The 15,679-nt window shown below is 28.0% G+C and overlaps 1 protein-coding gene across 1 annotated transcript in view; it reads right to left on the bottom strand.

The window, feature by feature from the left end:
* The window catches only part of LOC129965523 (Krueppel-like factor 2), a 34,492-nt gene extending 19,046 nt beyond the window's left edge, over positions 1-15,446 (bottom strand). The window contains exons 1-2 of the mRNA XM_056079496.1: positions 15,206-15,446; positions 1,048-2,913 (exon numbers count right to left, since the gene is read on the bottom strand). Of these exons, the coding sequence (XP_055935471.1) occupies positions 1,771-2,913; positions 15,206-15,325 (1,263 nt within the window). The 5' untranslated portion in view covers positions 15,326-15,446 and the 3' untranslated portion in view covers positions 1,048-1,770. The remainder of the gene's footprint in view (positions 1-1,047; positions 2,914-15,205) is intronic.
* Between the last annotated feature and the right edge of the window lie 233 nt (positions 15,447-15,679).

Genomic DNA, 15,679 nt, shown 5'->3' on the forward strand with positions numbered 1-15,679 from the left:
GGCATTATGTAGTTTTAATTGCAAATAATTCACGTTGTTAGAAAACTAATGAAAATAGATAAAGTAATTGAATTAAAATATCCTGAATTTGTAAATCATGCAGGAATCGCATATCTCTTTGACCAAGGAAAATTATAAAATCATGTTGATTTGTAACGATTTGTAAAAATTTACTGGAATTTAGTTGACAAATGATATTACTACAATCAAGAAGTCAAAATCATGTTCATTATAAAATCATGCCTCAGTAATTATTTTACAAATCACTAAAAAGTGATTTGTAAAATAATTACTGAAATTGAGTGAACAAATGATGTTACAGTCAAGAAGTAAAGACTTTCCCTCATTAAATTGCATTCATTTATTGTTTCATAAAACTCTATTTATAGCAAAAACACAATGATAACCATAGAAGAAAATCGCCTTTAGTTCAGTTTTTTTTTTTTTTTTTTTTTTTTTTTTTTTTTTTGTGGTGGTGGTGGGGGGCAAAACTAGAAATTAGCGAAAACTAGAAAACATTGCAAAACTAGAAATAAATATGATTAAAGTGAAATTATTTTTTTAAAAAATGTTTACAAACTGTAATTGAAAAAATTAAATATTAATAAAATTTTCATTCATTGTTTTAAAATTAATCTTTCAGTTCATAGTGGAAAAACAAAAATTCTTTTCATTAAATCTAATGCTACATAAAGATTTTAAAAAGCCAAATGCGTAAAACCTATGAAAACTGCCTACCTTAAGCATTAAATATTTTTTATAAGAAGCTAGAGGGAAAAAAAAGCAGCAAAATCATCTGAGAAAATAATTCATAATCTGCTTACTCAATGCAGATACCAAAATAAGACATTATTTTTTCATTTTTTTTTTTTTTTTTCTTTTTCTTCTTCCTAAAACTAACGGAATAGCCAATATCAAATTTTAAAAAAATCAGTTCAATTTCTAAAACTTTAATTTAATTTAAAAAATTCTTCACTTTATCTCAAAAGAAAATATGGAAATTTATTTCAGAAATATATTCCTAAATCAACAACTTAAAATACTCACCTTGAATCATTCTTCATAGTAAGCTACTTTGAATGTTCTGGCATTCCTTTAAAATACTTTTAAGTATAACCTTTAGTTCCAAAGTAGATGTATTTCATTTGTATAAATGACTAGATAGGCTGAATGTAGTTTTGCATGGAACCTGAAGTCTATGACTGCAATTCGATAAAATTCTTTCTTAAGAACGTTTTCTGTCCTTCTCGAAATTTTTGTAGAATTTGTTATCACTATCTGTCTTGATGATATTTTTCCTTTTTGCTGAAGTATTGAATGGAAAAGGAAGTGAAAGATGGAAAGGAAATTTTCTTTTCCAGACTTCAGAGAGAGCTAGACTCAATGTTTTTCACAGAAAATGAATGTTATTTTAACTGTATGTTAAGTTCTTGCTTATCGACTCTTAAATATTCTTGAATGCTCCTTTTTGAAACTAATTTCGAATTCAGAAAGAATCGGTTTATCTGAAGCAGATAACTTTAATAAAATAAAATGAAAGGTTGCTTATAGAAATGACGTCTTAAAAGAGTTTGTTATAAATATCTGGAATGAATTTTCACCAATTAAATTTTTTATCGCGCACATAATTAATGTTTGTTTGGCAAGTAACTGGAGAGAGTTAAAATCTTTTAAAAATAAACATAGTTTATCGCTGGATGGATTTGTAATTTGGCATGGTTGCTATGAAATGGTGATAAACAGGGTCCACAAAGATATTTGTCCAAAAAATCACACCGCCGCATGTCTTTTCATATGCAGTGACAGATGGTCTGATCTTGAGAACGCTCGTTCACACAACCTACACTGGAAAGGTCTATCGCCTGTATGTTTTCTGTAGTGCCGAGTCAATTCATCAGATCTGGCGAATTTCCAACCGCAGCCTTTCCAGTTACACTGATAAGGCTTTTCGCCTGTGTGAGTCCTTAGGTGGGCTTTCAGGTGTGAACTTTTCGTGTAAGTCTTTGTACACCCTGAATGAGAACAAGTATGAACTGTTATCTTCTTTCTTCCAGTGCTCCTCCTTCCCCTTCGATGTTTAGTGGTTGGCAAAGTTCCTAATCCTGTGGGTAAGAGTTGTGATGGTGGATGGTTAACAGGTGGTCTGGTCATTCCATACGGCAAGGCACTTCCATTAGCTCCCGCCAAAAGATCAGCAAGGTGAGGTGACGATGGAGGGGTCATCATCCTCAAATGCGCTGGTGGTCCCATACCACTTGTCATGTTATAACCATACCCGGTCACAATTGGTGGCCTTGCAGCATGTGTTCCTGTATTTGTAGTTGGATAGCCATCAACTGGAACAGGTGTTTGGCCATAGCTGTTGTGAATATTTGAATTTTCCGGTGAAGCAGGTGGAGACATATGGGACTGAAGACCGACCATAGGTCCACTGTACAGTCCATTTTGACTGTTGTACATTATGGAAGAATTTAACATTGGATCATGTTTGTTGTCCGTAGAGTAGCTATTGTGAAGGGGAGGATAGTTAGCAGAATCGAAAGGTGGATTAGCACATTCGTTGCGACTGACGCAACTTCCTATCATCTCCCTTTTAAAATCATTTCGATATGCTCCGAAACTGTAATTATTTGATCCGTTTGTTGCTGGGTATTTTGCATTGGACATTGAGCTTGGCGTATTCATATAGTGCTGCTGTTGCTGAGCAATATGCTGCAGATGATGCGAATGAGGATGATGGTAGGCATAGCTTGTAGATGAAGTGGTCGTTGTTGTTGATGTCTCTGGTTGGTGTGTAGGTTTTGAAAATGCATGAGAGCTACCATCAGGATTACAGAAATACATTTGGGGTCTGGATTCTGCAGCACCAGAATCGGGAGTACCAAGAAGAACACTTTCAATATCTTGCCACATCTGTAGTAAAAGAAAAATAATACGGATCATTAAGAATATAAACAAAGCAGTACTAATAGTTAACCTTTAATATATTAAATGAAGGAACATGGATGATTTTAATACAGATTGTATATAATTATAATTGAAATTAAACGATGTTTCATGACTGGAGATGTATTTAGCATACCATTTTTTTTTTCTTTGCTATGTAGATTATTTACCATGTTTCTTCACACCTAAAAAATCTTTTAAAGCCTTAGTAATCTATACATTAATAAAACATTATTACAGTTATGAAATATAATCCACAAAATTTGATAATCATCGACCTGAAGAGAATTTGATACCAAAGTGTCCAAATCAAAAGAATCGGCGAATATTATAAAAATATAAATAAGAATAAAAAATATTTTTGAATAAATGAAGTTTTATAAAATTATTATTAAAAAACTACATTATATATTTTTTTAAAAGAAGGGAAATTATTCATAAAGATGAGCCACCAACAGGACTTTAAGCAATTGTAATGTGGAAATATCTGTAATAATCATTTTATCTCTAAATCAGATTTTAAAAATAAAATGTATAATATTCAAATTAGCAATTGAAATAAAACTTTAATGGCGAATCATCTGTATTTTTCAGTGAAAAAAAAATAAATTAAACCACCAAAAAACTTTTATTAACCTCTTCGACGCCCGTAATGCGTCTAGCGCGTTCAAGTGAAACTTCTGCAGGCCGGCTGTAACGGGCTTCAAGCGTTCTTTTACATTTTAAAACTTTTAAACGTTTAAAACGCTTTATAAATGTCTACATATTTGAGTTTTTTTGTTCGCTCTAATGCGATGGAAAACAGAGGACCGCTCAGGAGAAATTTTCGCTGGTAGGAGAGGACGGCGAAAGAGTTAATGGCAAAAATACTATTATAATAACAAATCAACAACATTAAGTAAAAACACTTTTGAAGTTTTCATTTCTGCCATCATTGCCTCTATCATAATATATCAGTTTGCAGTTGCCCAGAAAAACTATTTTCCTATCAAATGAAAATAACCAACCAAAAACTTGAAAATTATACTTCAGGCATCATAAAATCAAAAATCTTCAACAAAGCTATAAATACAAATGCTTTGTATTTTTCTCTTGTTTCATATCCTTTTCTTCTAATTTGATGCATTCTCCATATTCGTTTAGAATGATAATCGCACTCTTTGTTATTACGGTTTGTGAGTACCTTGCGGCCATTAAAAACTTCATCCTCACCATTCAATCTGCAAATGTATCACAATTTGCTACATATTGAAAATAATATAATCACTAATCACTCATTGATGTCAGTATCAATCTTCTCATAAATCGCTACCCGCCCTTAATGACTTTTATTAAATAACCTTTATATAATGAAAAATATTTTTTTCTTATAAAATAAAAACAAAACCCCAAGAAATTGATGATTAGACCGCAACCGTCATAAAATTCAAAAACTCTTAGCGATGCGTTAAATACAAATACTTCTTCACTGTTCCCTTGCTCGAAGACCTTCCCTTCTAGTTTAATGCACACTCCCTATTCGTTTAGAATGATAAGGGCACGCTCTGTTATTACGACTTGCGAACATCTTGCGATCATTAAACACATCATCCCCACCGTTTACTCTGTAAATGTATCACAACACGCTACATGTTGAAAATGATATCATCGCTAACCACTCATCGATGTCGGTGCTAATCCTCTCATCCATCGCTGCTCTCCCTCAATGACCCTCATTGAGAAACAGCAAATAAAAAAAGGCACGCCGGGAAAAATCGAGATAAAAATCAATCTTTACGTTCTTTAATGGCGAGTGCAGCATGTAATCAAGTGCCCATTACACCATCAACTTCTGCAGTGACTCCAGTTGCTGAAAGTAGTGACAGATGTCGATTTTTGACGTCCTCGAGTATAAAGACATCAAGGCAATGATAGCCCTTTTGCTTTTTACCGAGCCCTAATGTGTCGAAGTGCTCCTGATGGTAGTACCTGTTGTCCACACCCAGATACCTATAGACAAAAATCTGAACATAGCAATTAGAGGGGTCGACAGTATATTCTACTCTGCTTTTAATGATATGCCCCCCCCCCCGGTCGATGAATAAAGCACAGTACATGCCATCGGTAATTAAGATAAAATGGTGGGATAGGTTTTTTTTGTGATCATGCATATGCATGAAATAGTATGTTTTGAAATCTAATAGGGCAGATTTCTCAAGTAATTGGTCGCGCTTCGAAATAGTTAAGATGTCCATTTGATGGACAAGCTTGGAACTGCCCCATAAGGATTGCCATTTTGAAGAAATAATTCACTTTATATTTCGCAAGGTTGATACATCTGATGATGAATGAAAACTGTGTTGTCCAAAATCAGTGTTCAGGGTGGTTCTGCATTAATTTATTACATAATTTGGACATGAGTTTCTGTGGGTTGGTTTGAATATGATATGAATACATCCTTTTACGTCCATTTTAATCTACTTAATATGGAAGATATTGACAATAATTGCTTGTTGTGTGCGCTAGCTTTCATTCGTCTCATTCATTTTAGACAAGAAAGAAACAGAACGGAATACGAATGTAATTCTAATCTTTATGATATTTATCACATGAAATTGAAACTTTATTATAGTAGGACGGAATATGAATGTAATTCTAATCATTTTAAACATTTATCACCTGAAATTGAAACTTTGTTGCAATTTTAGTTCAAATGGAAAAATATAAGAGATTTAAATTTATTTTTTTAATTTGGACAGTTTTGAGACATTTTTTATACTGGTTTCAGAAAAAAGGTAATATTTTTTAATTCGTCAATTCATGTAAAATGAGAGCTTTGAGATTATAATTGGAATAAATTATCTCTTGGTAAACATACTAATAACGGGGAATAAATAAATTATTTGTTTAATTCTTCATTATGTAGAATCAAAACACAATAATACATTACCACTACAAGATTGTTTCTGGTTAATATTCCTAACTTTGAAAGATATCCATTCTAATTCTTTATCATAATGTCTAATTATATTTTCCATCTTTCAAATGTTTCCAAAAATTATGGCTACTCAGCTCTTCACTTTTAATAAAAGAATTAATATAAAAACCATTTTAATAGATTCGGGAATAACTATTCATTAATTTTCAATCATTGTTAATTATAATTTAATTTACGTAGAAATATATATTTATTTATCATGTTTTTGAGTTATGATTGTAAAATTGTTTTCACAATATAAATATTAATACGGCATTTCTCTAAAATTCCAGGAAAAGATTTATGTCATATCTAGATATAGAATAGAGCTAAATTATGACAATTTTCGATGATAAGGAATTTTCATCTCAAGATTGTCCGACATCAAACTGCATGATATCACATTACTTGCTAAATATTTGTCCAAAACTTTAAATAGATACTAATAATGGAAAATATGTTAGAAATTACAATTCATCACGATGTGTTTCGATGAAATCTTATCTCAAATATAATATCACCCGGCATCAAACAACATGCTTCTATATTTCTTAGTAAATGATTGTGTTAACATTTAATTGTATACTAATAAGGAAAATAAATAAATAATTTATTATTGATTAGTAATATATAATTAGATCTATGTCGGAATTAAATGTTTGTATAAACATCGGGACAGATTATACGGATTATAATGTCACCACACATGGTGTCATAATTATGGCATAATGTCATGCTCCCATTACCATTACCAGAAATATAGTGAGTATTTAAAAAAATTATTAGCAAAGGCTGAAATAGAAACAGATTATTACCCAAAACTGTAATTAAAAATATAGTTTTAAAATTGTTATATTTACAACATTATAAAAAATATTATGTTCTAAAAATTATATTAAAAATCATTTTTACTTCACATCTGAATGCTACGCATTAAGATTAAATTTTCCTATATTATCTGCTTTGAACAATGCTCATTAAATTAAAAATTCTTTTTTATAATTAATAATTATATTTATAATAATATACTCAAATAATTAAAAATAATAACGTGCATAATTTTTCATTTCACATATTATAACATTGCAAATACATGACCACAATGCAATTATAACTTTCATGTCTGGAAAAAAAATTAAACAAATAATAACAACAACAAAAATCCAAATAAAAATTCTTACTGTGAGGTGTTTATTTTTCCATTTGATTAAAAAGAAAATTAAATTACTTAATGAATGTCATTAAAAATAATGACTGATGTGGGTTTTAAACTGTTTGATGTTATCTGTTCTGTCCGCTTTTCCGTTCTACTTTTACATAAAGAAGTCAAGTATTTAGTCATCTCTAACATAAGATTAATGAAGTATGACTTATGATACTGATGTGACGTGTAACAAAATCCATTTGAATATATAATTATTTTCTCTGTCTGTTGTATGCGCGTTATGTTCTAGAAGGTTTAACTATATCAGTGGCTTTGATCTTAATACGCTTTCAGACACATTGTGTAATTTGTTATGGACGAAATGGGAAAAATTAATTGCAATAATAATGTAAATCTTCTTGTGCATATAAATTATTAATATTTGAAGTCCGTTGTGAATACGATACCAATTACTGACAGAAATCCTTAAGAGTTATTTATGCAAAATTATGCGAATGCTTTCATGCAAGATGAAATATTTTAATAGTAACCACTCCAAGTGCATATGAAAGTATTCGTAATAACAACTAGGGATTTTTCAATGCTTTTTTAGAGGAAGGAAAGTGCTGCAAAGGATTTTAGAATGCAAAGAAGCTCCCGTTGTTTTAATATTATTTTGCAAAGAAAATTATTTAATTTTAATTTGAAGATTAAGAAAATGTTTTACAGTATGCGTATAAATTTAACCAGTGATTTAGCCAGCTAACAAAATTCAATGCGTTTAGTTAGTTAGTATTATTTTCTTTTTGTGGTTCTTAAAATACAATAAATGCATGCAAAATATTTTCTTTGTTTAAAATACATGAATAAGACAATAATTACAATTATTCAACGGAAAGAGATTTAAAATTTTAAAAAGAAATGCGCATTTTGAATGTGATTTCTTGAGTGGAAGCATGTAGGAGATAATTAAAATTCCCCTTAACAGTACGTACAAAAGATAGTGATGTTTTTTATTATAAAATACTTTTCAGATTAAACATTTTATAACTACTAATCATTTTTTAATTATTTATTTAAATTATTAATTCATATATTTTGATGCAGTAGATATGACTGTCGCATTCGTTTTTTTCTTTTCTTTTTCGATTAATAAGAAACGAAATATCAAGTATTCTAAAACCTTTCAATGGCATTTTATAGTTATCAGATATTCCTTTCTTCAATAAATAAAAACGAAAGAAAATTTAAATTATTTGTTCAAATTTTAATAATGCATTTCATTTTAATAATTTAAATAATGCATTGTAATCAAAGAAATTTTTTAATAATAATATAGATAAATTAACAGAAAATGGAGTTTCGTTTGATTAGAGCTTATGAAGATTTAAGATTATTAATTTGTTACTCAATAAATTGTTTTCAAAATTCAAATTTTTGGTAAAAATCTATACACCCACCTTTTCTTCTTCTTTTTCTTAATCAATAAATCTGTTTTAATTTTATTTATCTCTAGTACTTTTCAGGAGTGTATACTTTGGATGAAACTGACTTGCTGTCAAAGAATTTAAAATCTCAATATTATCTTTCAATATTTCCATATTCAGTGGGGATGTATTACAATAAAAGATATTTTGCATTATATGTATCATTAAGATATATGTATATATCTTAATGATTTTCGGACATCGCATAATTTCTCTCTTTTAAGAAACAAGGGATAATTTTGAAAGAATAATTTTTTCCTTCTTTCGAGAGAATTCTTTTAATTAAGACAGCAAAAAATGCAATAAGTTTCTTTTGGAATTTGAGAATTGTAGGAAAAGCATGAAAATGGTTTATTTTCTTCCCATTTTTATGCTAAATAATTTTGATTAATCAAATGCATCTATATAATTAGAAATAATTTAAAATTTACAAAATTTAATAAAAATGGTAAAATGGAATAGCGATGTTAGATAAATCAATATATAAAACAATAATGTGCCAGATGGATTTGGAAATGCATATTTGAATAAAGCAAGGAATCTGCAATTAATTTGATTGTTGCTTCATGTGAATGGATTGAAAGAAATGACAACTCTTTAGAAATTTTAGTCAAGCGGAGATATTATTTTATTTTTGGAGTTATGAGTGTTATGATATTTTACATAATTTTATTTAAAGATGAAGAGGTATAATTATTGCAGGTACAAATCAATTTGATTCTATATAATATTCACCAATTTTTTAACTACTTTTGGTGATTAAAGAAACGTTCTGAGGATTTGATAAAAACAGAAGCTATTATATAATGCAAATTAATTATTAATTGGGTTTTATTTAAAGAAAGTATAAAATGAAATAATTAAGCTAGATGGAAAATCTTCAATTCATTTTTATGGAAAACCATATTATATTATTTTTTCAAATTTTGTTTGTCAGTTTTCGTAAAATTAAATTTTGAGTCAAGTTATTTGAAATATTTATTTTGTGTATTTCAAGAAAGTTCACTGTTATTTGTATAAAATATGGAAATAACTTTCAAATAAAAAATTATTTTATTATGAAGTCTCGTATGAAAAATCATGTGAAAAAGAATCTTTTCTGATCAGTACTTGCTTTGCGATTATTTTTTTCTCTGTTCAAGGACAACCTCTTATCCATAAATTCTCTACAAGTAAAAATAAAATTCGAATTGCTATATTGTTGTATTTTCTTTTTCAAAGTACTACTCTACTTGATGCAACGTATTTAGAACAGTAGTTTCCATTTATCTCATTTTAATAATATAGGATTCTGCCGTTTTATAACCAATTCCTAAAAAAATATTTAAAAAAAAATAGAATTAAAATAGTTAATATAGAATTTGATGTTAATTCATCCTATATCTACATGCGAATGAAGAAAATAAAATGTAAAAATAAAAGAAATAACATTGCAAAACATAGTTAATGAAAACGTATGTTGGTGTAAATCATGATTCCGCTGATGGAATTTAAATCTTTGGAATCTTCAGATCCTTTAATATATCTTTAAAGGATATTCTCAACAGATTTAAACTTAATACGGAGAAATTTTCTTCGTTGCAAACTGAAGGTAATATAAATACTAAATTTAAAATGTTAAACTAAATGAAAAATGGGAAATTAAAAATATGAACCTAAATGAAAAATGCGCAATTAAAAATGTGAAATATGTTTCAGCCGACTGTTTGATTGAATGTCGAATCTTTAATTCTTGTACACTATTTTAATTGACAGGGCAATTTTAGTCTTCTTCTTTTGGAACTATAGATCCAAAATTACCCTTCTTCTCTTCCATAAATATATAAATAAAATAAATGAATAAATTAAGAAAGGAATATAGTATTTTAAATGGCGAACGTTGCAAAAATTATTCAAAATTTTATCAATAAAGATACTTTCTAATGTTAGAAGTGAAAAACTCGGATATGGACTTTTGTCAGAAATATTCTTATGTAGAATGGGTTTAAATGATTTTCTTTTAATAAATTCAAAATCTTGGATAATGTTAAATCGGCAATAAATATTTGAATTCCAACGAAAGTTATCAATAGATATAAGAAAAAAAATTTTAAAAAATTTAGATTGTAATTTTTTAAAGAAACATTTTTTTTCTATTTGGAATAACATTACCAAAATAAATAAATAAAATTAATGAAAAAAATCTTTTGATTTTTGACATTGTCTGTTCTAAATCAATTATTTTCTTAATTTTGTTTTTGGAAATAAGTTCTATCCATAAAAGTTTCGTTCTAAAACAGTGTCTCAAAATCAAGTGCTTAAAACAAAATAATAAGACGACACACTTTTAATAGATATATGAATAATGGGAAATATTCTTGAGGAAATAAGACAGAAATTCTTTTCATTCTTCGAAAATATATGTTATTATAATAAGTCAAAAGTGGCAAAAAATAAAATAATAAGAATAAAACCTGCATTTCGAACTACAAAGCAGGTTTTAAAATTTTTATATCAGTGATATTTTGCTGATTCCGCATGATTTCAGCCCACAGCATATTGATAAAATTAAACAAAAGAAGAACGTTATGGAAAAGTTAATACGTTTCAGATTATTCTTCTGCGTATTTTAAAGGTAAATCTCAATTTGCTATAAAATTCCAGAATTGACCACATTTTATTGATTCTGGAGTTCGATTGCCATGAAAAACAATTTCTTTAATCCTTAATATTGGTATTAGAAATTGTTTTGAGATAATCCTATATTAGTATAAATATTGTAAAAAATGTTAGCAACCAAAAATTCTTTGAATTCTCCCTAACTAAAATTATAATCATTAGTATCTTTTTATATTATGACAGAACTTCTGAAACCAGAAATTGTTTATTTGTTTTCAGCTTAAACTTATTCAGCAAATATGAAATATAAGTGTTATTAAAGTTACATTTAAATCATGTAATTTTACATGAATGTACATGATTATGTACATGTCATGTAATTTTACATTACATGTAAATCATGTAATTTTACATGAATGTACATGATTATGTACATGTCATGTAATTTTACATTACATGTAAATCATGTAATTTTACATGAATTACATGATTATGTACATGTCATGTAATTTTACATTACATGTAAATCATGTAATTTTACATGAATGTACATGATTATGTACATGTCATGTAATTTTACATTACATGTAAATCATGTAATTTTACATGAATTACATGATTATGTACATGTCATGTAATTTTACATTACATGTAAATCATGTAATTTTACATGAATGTACATGATTATGTACATGTCATGTAATTTTACATTACATGTAAATCATGTAATTTTATCATGTAATTTAAATTTTAATGTATTTTTTTAAAAAAAATCAGAAAAGCTCCAACAGCTGGAATCAAAACTAGAATTAAGTTTCAGTTCTAGTTCAATAATGAACATAATTCTTCATTGATTTTTTTAAGTTATAAAATTATTAATTACTTGCATGAAGGAAAAGAATATAATTAGTTGCTAAATATTTAAAGTCATAGAGTATGTATGTAATCAGCTATTTCGGCTGCTTTAGTGTACGCGACAGCCAATTAATTTAATTCGATGCCCGGTTTTTAATTAGTGCTGCTGATAAGCGAGTAAAAATAAATCAATAAAAATTTGTAAGATCAATTTAAAAAAAAACAGTTCATGAAGATGTCATAAGATATTAGAATAAAGAAAACCTGAAATCCGCAGGCATTTAGTTTGATAAATCGTTGTAAAAATTGATTTATTAAATTATGAATATAATGCACTTATTATTTATTTATTTGTTTTTATTTACCGTGTTTATTAATGTTGAAATAGTTTTTAATCTGGATAATAGGAAAAAATTATTTCTAACGCCTACTAAAGTTCATTGCATACGCCTTTTTGTTTTGTAGCATATTTCTAAGTTAGAAAAAAATATTATTAATATTTTAATAATATTTAACGAATAAAAAAAAGCATAGCTAAATGAATGTAATATTTATTCAAAAATTATTTGCAAATATTTTCATTTTTTCACTAATTTCCTTTCATTTTTAAATTAACTATTTACTTAAAAAATTTTAATAATTCTCCTAAAAAATGCTAGAATTTCAGTAATTTAGCAATTCACTTAAGCCAAACATAAATTCCTTAGGCGTAGATTTGGTATTTCTATCAAATTTCTATAAAAAATAATGCGTTTGCAAAGAAAAAAAAATTTTTTTTCAACGGAAAACAATTTTTAAAAATTAAAAAAAAAAAATCAGATATTATATTTTTAACTATACATAATATTTCATTTTTAGAAAAAAAGTTAAATAAAAGTTAATATCTTTCTAAAATCTAACCTAAAAGATAGTAGCATGATAATGATTTAGGTTTCATTTGCTTATCTTTATTTTATTTTTAAAATTAATTTTTACATTTTGAATTCTTTGAATTTTAAAAATGGATATATAATAATGCTCTGAAGTTATTGAGTAAAAATATAAAAATTCCAATTGATATTAATTCAAAAATCTAATTGAAATCTAGAAAAAAAAATCATTTTGTATTGACCGCCTGACCATTGCAAGAAATAACTACATGTTAAATTTCGTAATTCTAGGTTCAATGGTCTGCTCTATAGATTGTTTCGAACGATTTTTTCACTATGCATGTCACATGACGCATATAGGTTTGCAGATAGTATGTTAGCCTATAAGTGTCATCATATTAGAAAATTCGTAATACAATTTATTAACTCTATTAAATTCAAAAATAGTAGAAAACATTGGTAAAATAAATTTTTTATTGATAAAAATATAATATCAAAATAAATTCTCAAACAAAAATGTTCTTTAATTTTAAACAGGGAAACTATCAACGAGAATCATACAATCACTGAGGAAACAATACAATCAATACCAATGGTGATTGAAATACTTGAAATCTAAAAGTGACCAAAAATATTAAATCTTGCCTGTTTTTGCGGGGTGGGGTGGGGTGGGGGGATGGAATTTGTTATGTTGTTTTGTAGCATTTGTATAAATTAGTAATGCACAAACTATAGCCCTTAGGCCAAATGCGTCTCTTTTTTTCTGCTTGGACGTTTGTCAAGCTAGCTCAGGTCCCATTTCTTTCTTGCGTTCTCAGAGCCCGCAAAGGATTAAAAAGGATATAATAATATAACTTATCGATATATCCTCGTTTGAGCAAAATTGTGAAGAATTTTTAGAAATGAATTGACAGCTACATTCAATGCAATAATATTAAAGAATTTAAAAAAATATATATTCGAATCCCAATTGAGATTTTTGTAAATTATATTTGATTACTTTTTTTTTCTGTTTGCTTGGATTACCCCTAAAAAGTTTAGAAATCCTTGAAACGGTGATAAAATAGCAACTAGAAACGACCGAAGACATTTTTGCGTATCTCTTATTTTCAAACCCAATCCTTGAAAATACAAAAAGTAGTGAAATAATATAATAAAGTACTTGAAAATAATAAAGTAGTATTTAATCTTATTACAGTTATAATTAGTACCAAGTAGTAATATAAATATGCTGTGACTATCAATACAAGGAAATAATTGCTTATGAATTTTATATTTAAACTGAAAAAAGTTCCCTGACAGAATGTTAATTAATTTGTTATAGCATGTCATATATATATATATATATATATATATATATATATATATATATATATATATATATATATATATATATATATATATATATATATATATATATATATATATATATATATATATATATATATATATATTTATATATGAATCATATTCACTGTTCATCGCAGATAATAATTAATAAAGAATTTAATTATATTTCTTACGTACAAACCATCATGTCCAATGTAATTATTTTTTATAGTTTTATAGCAATGTGTTATTAATATAGATTTATATTAAATTCCTAAATACTATTTAACGAGCAAAGAATTGATTTCGATCACAATAAATATGATTAATGCCAAAGAATAACACAAAAATATGCTATTTAATTTTTTATATTAATTAAAGTTTTATATTAAAAATGGAGCCCTAGTAAATTTCATTAGCTGGCAACCACCAAAATCAAAAATATATTTAAATGTTACTAAAATAAAAAAAAAGTCAATTATTTTATGAAAATCTGAATCACAATATATCAAATATTTTGAATCACATCCATTTAAGCAATAATTGATGTTTTATAAAACATCTGAAGCGACTTCACTTTTCACTCACACATGCTGACACACACGCACACATACATACATGCAAAATCAACTAGATAACTAATTTAGGTTATAAACCCGAACAATGCAATATTTAATTATAATGATAATTTTAAAAAAATTAATATCTTAACGTAATACAAACAACTTAACTAAATGATATTCATAAATGCAAATTAACAGAAAAGCCGAGGACTTAACGCTGAATTTTAAACATACGTAAACGTTCGAAATTTATTTCAATTCTTAAAATACCCATCTTGTAATTTTTCTAGTTTATACAACCGATTTTGTGCTAGGCTCGAATAACAATCAATATTATTATAATAACAATACATCAATATTACAAACCAAATCAATATTAACCCCACTTAAACATCACTAATCGTAAACAAATCAACAAAAACGATCTCAATTTATCAAAATCAATTGAAACGACTTACATCATGGAAATCTGCCATTTCAGAAGCCATCTCCACCCCAGCAGGGTTACACCTCCCGGCCCCGTACGGCGCTTGCCACCGTAAGCCCTCCGCCACTGGATTCCCCGTGGCCACCGACATGCACTGCGGCTTGTAACACTCACAACACTCCGCCGGAAGCCGAAGAATTTCGCCGTCTAAAACGAGCTAACAGTTGGCGAACTACTTTTTCACTAACAATAGACACACGCTTTCTTCTACTACAGCCTGGGTCGTTCTGAGGGTAGGACGCTTTCGGATCGTTTGCACGCAAGTCATTGGCGGGAGGGGGGGAGGACAGTGGTGTCGTGCGCCAATCGCGCGTCTGGGAGGGCGGTGGAGCGTGCGGTATCTTCTTCACGGTGCATGTTGAAGGAACGTTGTTGTTGAGGAGAATGCTCTGTTCGTTCCCCCTTTTCCTTTGTTAGTCCGCCTCTAATGAAGTGAAACGCGCGA

Source organism: Argiope bruennichi, chromosome 1, assembly GCF_947563725.1.
Source record: "Argiope bruennichi chromosome 1, qqArgBrue1.1, whole genome shotgun sequence".
In the NCBI taxonomy this organism is placed as follows: domain Eukaryota; kingdom Metazoa; phylum Arthropoda; class Arachnida; order Araneae; family Araneidae; genus Argiope; species Argiope bruennichi.